Source organism: Squalius cephalus (genome assembly GCF_949319135.1).
Source record: "Squalius cephalus genome assembly, chromosome: 6".
In the NCBI taxonomy this organism is placed as follows: Eukaryota; Metazoa; Chordata; class Actinopteri; order Cypriniformes; family Leuciscidae; genus Squalius; species Squalius cephalus.
The window spans coordinates 45,720,501-45,726,487 of record NC_137127.1 but is presented as its reverse complement, the minus strand read 5'-3'; the positions used below and the strand labels follow the sequence as shown (position 1 = coordinate 45,726,487).

The window sequence follows — 5,987 nt, the reverse complement described above, 5'->3', positions numbered from 1 at the left end:
TCCTCCAGCGAGGAGGAGAAATGGCGGCTGAATGCCAATATTTGTTCCAGTTGCCAGATTTGCTTTAGAAAAGAGAGTTTCAGTCACAACTTACAAAAAGATAAATTCATGTAACCAAGTTGGGTTTAGATAAAAATCCAAAAGGGAAGCAGGGACTAGGTCCAAAAATATAAACACTCGGTTCACAATTGCATTAACACACAGGGTGAGTTTACAGTGATTCGTTTTTTCGGTCGGTCGGTCGATCGTTCGTTCGCCGACTTATACATAATAGAGGTGGTCTTTATTTGGTCGAAAGGGACTCTGGCCCATCGGTGCAGCTTTCGGGTGTGGAAAGGCACGAGAAACATGCGCAAACTCTCCAAAACAAACACCAACCCAAGTCCTTTGAATAAGTAGTACTCCATTTTGAAGAGGATCAGCCACTTTTGGTCCATTTTGTCTTTACCTTCTCTGTCTTTCAACTTCTGCTTCCTTGTACAAACGTTTCGGCCCAAATCCCTCCCTTTCCAGCTTCCTTGTTCGTCTTCACTCCGAGTGCAGTTCAAGTTTCGGCATTCGGGGAGCAGGGGTGAGAGGTGAGGGGCTTTAGTAGTAACTGCCTAGGTGAGAATTGGTATGACGTGGCATGCCGGGATTGGGATAAATCCCACCTGTCGGAGAGCTCCAGTATGGGGTGGTGGGCCCGAAGAAATTGGAGGACGTGACGGGCATGGACGGGGGATGGGGCGAAACGAAGTTGACCTTCTGCTGGTGAGCGTGGTAGCTGGGCACGTAGGGCAGGTCGGTGGGGTACTTGTACATGGTGGACTCGGTGGGATGGGGCTGCAAGGCCTGAGCGATGCCGTGGAAGTCAAACTTGTAGGCGTAACGCTTGCCGTGCACTTTGGTCATGATGTTCTTGTCGTAGTAGTAGCGCAGGGCTCGGCTGAGTTTGTCGTAGTTCATGTTGGGTTTACTCTTGCGCTCCCCCCAGCGACGCGCCACTTCGTCGGGGTCCGTCATCTTGAACTCTCCGTTGGTCCCCTCCCAGGTGATGCAGCCGGCGTTGGCGCTGTCAGAGAGAAGCTCGAGCAGGAACTGCCACAGCTGGATCTGACCCGAACCTGGACAACCACACCAAGAGGGAATTTTACCAGACGTGCATATAATATATTTACCAGATAATATCGCTACTGTTATGGGTGTTGTTTATATATATATATATATATATAGATAGATAGATAGATATATATATAGATAGATAGATAGATAGATAGATAGATCGATATAGGTAAATGCAATTAAATTAATTGTCAATAAAACAAAGATTATTCGAGTATGTTTTAGTACAAAATACTATTTTACTTAGCCTAGAAATCTAGACGCACCCTAGCGGCAGCAAAATTAATTTTTCTTCCAGGGTAGTCTAGCAACTCTCTGTTGACTTTTTGAGCTGGAAAAACCAAACTCAGGTCAGGCCAATCACATCGTGTATACAGACGGTGGGCGGGCTTAACATAATGACGACAGAGTTGTGACGGCTCCGTGTGAATTCCCTGCTACTTGAAAACAAAGAATGGCTGATGACGAACAGCGGTCTTTCGAATCGGCTTTGTCTGTGACTCTGGAGGACTTGGAGTCAAGCTTTTCTTTGAGAAAAGAACAAAGAACGGCACTTAAGTCATTCTTAAAAAAGGAAGATGTGTTTGTAGTTTTGCCGGCCAGATACGGCAAAAGTTGAATCTATCAACTAACGTTAGCTCCGCTGTTGGGAAAACGCTCTGGTTGGTTGAAGCGCTGTCCTATTGCGTGCCGAGGGGATTTGAAAGACAGCCGTTTATCCCACCCCTCGGATTGAGCCGTGTCTATGGTGAGTTGCCAGACATAACATCTTGATGTAGGTCTGGCTTGCCAGGCTATATTTTACTACTTTCTACTTCAAAATTTCACATTTAATTATTCAAATAATGCAATTATTTGAGAAATAGACTAGCAATTTTTGAGCACTGTTGTTTTTACTATCACTGATTTGCTATTATAGCTTTTAATATTATGAAATATTTTTTTAGATTTTAATTTTAATCGTAGTTAAGTTTTAGTAATTTTGTTGTGATTTTGTATTTGTAACTATGTATGTATAGTTCTTATTAATCTTTATTTTATTTTCATTTTCAGTTTAAGTTAAACTACAAAATGGGAAATGATGCTTTGGCAAATAGCTGAAATAATATAAATTGATTATTTTATTTCAGTTAACATTTTTAACAGTTAACGCTGTTTTAAATCATGTAACGGAAATTATATTATATTATATTATATTATATTATATTATATTATATTATATTATATTATATTATATTATATTATATTATATTTTGCTCACTGTTAGATCATGTTAGTTAGACCTTTTTTGCAAAGTGTTACCAAAATTATTTTATTATTTTAGTTTTAGTTTTAAATGTATTTAGACCAAATAGTATAGAATTTTAGAAAAGCAGAAAAATAGTATAGAATCAACCGTTTCTTAATTACTGGCCGTAACAAGAAAATAATCTGTACTGGCCGATATTTTGATAAAATATTAATATTTTAATGCAATAAGTTTCTAAAATGAACTCTTTTTCTAAAAAGTCCAACGTAAAAAAGTACAGTAAGTTTTCCTGTTGTTACCTGGGTTGGCAAGTCGACTGCTGGTGGGTCCTAATATCTGGTAAGGGTCTGAAAGGAAAGAGAAATTAATCTGGATGTGATCTTTGAACTTAATAGTTGAAAAATTCCACACTTTTATTGGATATCCAGTAGCTGATCTGAAGAAGAATAGTACTAGCAACAAAAGGGACATGGCTTCAATTCCCAGAAAATGAATATATACTCCAAATGCACATATTGGCTGCCACTCGAAAAATTTGAATATTGTGCAAAAGTTCATTTATTTCAGTAATTCAACTTAAAAGGTGAAATTAATATATAGAAAATTACATGCAAAGTGAGATATTTCAAGCCTTTATTGGTTATAATTTTTATGTTTATTATGGCTTACAGCTTATGAACATTTTCAAAATTTCTGAGATTTTGAATTTGGGGTTTTCATAAGCTATAAGCCATAATCATCAAGATTATAACAAATAAAGGCTTGAAATATCTCACTTTGCATGTAATGAGTCTATATAATGTATTAGTTTCACCTTTTAAGTTGAATTACTGAAATAAATGAACTTTTGCACTTTTTTCAAGTTTCACCTGTAAATGTGAAACATAATCGAACGCTCACCTGGCTGAGGCCGAGCCGGCTCAGTGTTCTTGGACACGTTCTGAGAGACCACTGTAGGAGAGCCTGAGAAATGGAAAGGAAGAAAGCGCAACAGCAAGAAAGAAAGAGAAAAAAAAAAGTTCAGCACATTCGTCTGGACGAGCAGACGCTCAAGTCTCGGTCCAAAGAAAACAAGGGCAAACGCTGGCCGAACTGCTAAGCACTTAATGAGCCTCTTCAGCTCCCAGTGTCCCTAAACTAAAGCCTGGCCATCTGCTGACTCTCCTGTCCAGGGTAAAGCACAGATCAAGAACGCCGCACACCAAGAACGATGCGTTTGAGTGTCTGACCAGCCAATAAAAGCGATGAATCGAGGTGGACTGTTGACACTGACCTTTGCCGCTGTGCATGTTGTTTGACCAGCCTGATCTCCGGACAGCATCGTAAGACGCATCTGGAGAAAAGAGAAAAGATTTTATTTTTGTAACCTGCTATTGCTTGTCCAAAAGCTCAGTACGGCTTTGGAAAATGTTTTAATGTTCCTGCAGAAATTTATTTGGATTGATTATAGCAGTTTATATCCAATGGGAGGACTGGTAAACCCTACATCATGAGGACAAAATTTCCCCACAAAGTTGTCAATATCCGAAATACGGACATATTTGGGTCCCCGCTTGGAAAACAGCTTATAAATCGTACTAAGTGATGTTTTTTGAAAATGTAAAAATGCTAAAAGTTTAGTGTGATGGGTAAGGGGAGTGTAAGGGGAGAGAATATACAGTTTATACCGTATAAAAATCATTATGTCTATGGAAAGTCCCCATAAATCATGAAAACACAACAAGCTGTTTGGTTTTATCTGACAAACTCACAACACACTCACATACTCATGCAATCACACGGAGAAGCCAATGATAACGCTGTCAGGATTGCAGTTAGAATCTGTTTGGTAAGAACATCGTGAGCATCAGCTTGTCTTGTTTTTAGAGATCTCACAGAACCACAAATTGCACACACATTTTGAGCACTTAGGTACATAGCAGACTGTGACTGAGTTTAGAGCCAAAGAAATAAGTTATATCCGTCTCCCAGGCTTCAGTGGTATGCGTTATGCTCTAACAATGAAATATTTCCTCCCATAACATGTTTTATTAGCAAAACTGAAAAACATGAAATATTTCCTTTTCCAAAAGCTTTCCAATAAAATTGCGAACATTTTGAAAGTGCATGCATATTTTTAATACATGAAGAAACTCCTAAAAACTCAAACTCATTTCACTTTCAGATCATTACTGCACTCGTTTCCCTGGCCTTTCCTCACAGAGTGCATTTATTTTTAATGCATGGAATATAAATCATATTTGTGCTGATAGGGATGGACTGGCTATAGAGAGCATTGGGACTTTGAAGGGAGAGAAAAGTCTTGCTGACTGACGCATCTTCAAACCAAGATCTTCACACACTTCTGCATCTACACTGGAGTCTGTAATGTGCTTATTTCTTATCAAGCAATTCCATTGTGGGACAGAGCAGGGTTATTATCAATAGCTAAAACTAAATGATCAATTTATTTGGTCACACTTTAGATTAAGGTCCAATTCTCTCTATTAACTAACTATTAACTATGACTTTTGCCTCAAAAAACTCCTAATTACTGCTCATTAATAGTTAGTAAGGTAGTTGTTAAGTTTTAGGTATGATTAAGGAATGTAGAATATGATCATGCAGAATAAGGCATTAATATGTGCTTTATAAGTACTAATAAACAGCCAATATCCTAGTAATATGAAAGCTAATAAGCAACTTGATAATAGTCAAAACTGGACCCTTTAATAAAGTGTTACCTTTTTTTAAAGCCTATAATTTTAATAAAAGTTTTGCCACAGAGTTGCATTTTGAAGTTAAACTAAAACAAGGCTTAGTTGATTTATTAAGATGGATGGATGGATGGATGGATGGATGGATGAAACCCATTGAACAAATTTCCAAAAATGTTTAATAACTCAGTCTAAGAAGCATGTGTTTTCACTGTAAGAGTGATCTCAGGAAACACAGGTTTTTATTCTCGCATGGCAACACTGCATCCGTCTCCTCGGAAAATGGCCAGATTCTCCTTCATTCTCAAACGTACTCTTAAAACATTCCCATCATGCCTTGCAGCACTGTAGTGATCCCTTTTTCCTGAACGGAAATGAACCAATGACTGGCACTAATCAAGTTTCTACATGCCCTAGATGGGCTTTTTGGCCTTGGTTCCAGAGCGAGTGCTTCCTCTAGGGCTTAGATGGGCTCTATGTACGACCCTATGGATGAAACTGCCAGAGACGGCCAAAAAATGTTGGCCCAATGTTAGTATACTGGAATTATGTCTTTTGAAAGTAACCGTTGTGGTATGACTGTCCCGATGGCTCGAACTTCAGTGCACGACTCCACCTGAACAGAGCTCAAGACACTTGCAGTTGTGATTGATAAAACACTGCCCTCTTCTGGTCACTGTGTTTGAAATCTCTTCCAAGTTTGGGTGGAACTTAGAGACATAATCCTCTGAAGACAAAGAAAAATGTTTAGTTTGGAAAGCGTTGATAAAAGTACATGGCCCACGTTTCAAAAGCAAAGCAGTATCTCCAGCCAGCGTTTCTCAGCAAAAGCTGAATCCAAGAAAAAGGAAGACGCACGCTAATCTCTAAAAGCATCTCCTTCAGTGAGAAAGTGCAAGGCTTTCATTGCTCCTGGTTATCGTGAAATGCACAGCTGA

General features: G+C 38.8%; 1 protein-coding gene across 3 annotated transcripts in view; it reads right to left on the bottom strand.

Annotated features, from left to right (window-relative positions):
* Positions 1–233: 233 nt before the first annotated feature.
* The window catches only part of fli1 (Fli-1 proto-oncogene, ETS transcription factor), a 31,345-nt gene continuing 25,591 nt past the window's right edge, over positions 234–5,987 (bottom strand). For all 3 annotated transcript variants that reach the window (XM_079874885.1, XM_079874884.1, XM_079874886.1), the window contains 4 exons: positions 3,627–3,686; positions 3,254–3,316; positions 2,653–2,700; positions 234–1,106 (listed from right to left, as the gene is read on the bottom strand). In XM_079874885.1, coding sequence (XP_079731011.1) covers positions 589–1,106; positions 2,653–2,700; positions 3,254–3,316; positions 3,627–3,686 — 689 coding nt within the window. In that variant the 3' untranslated portion in view covers positions 234–588. The remainder of the gene's footprint in view (positions 1,107–2,652; positions 2,701–3,253; positions 3,317–3,626; positions 3,687–5,987) is intronic.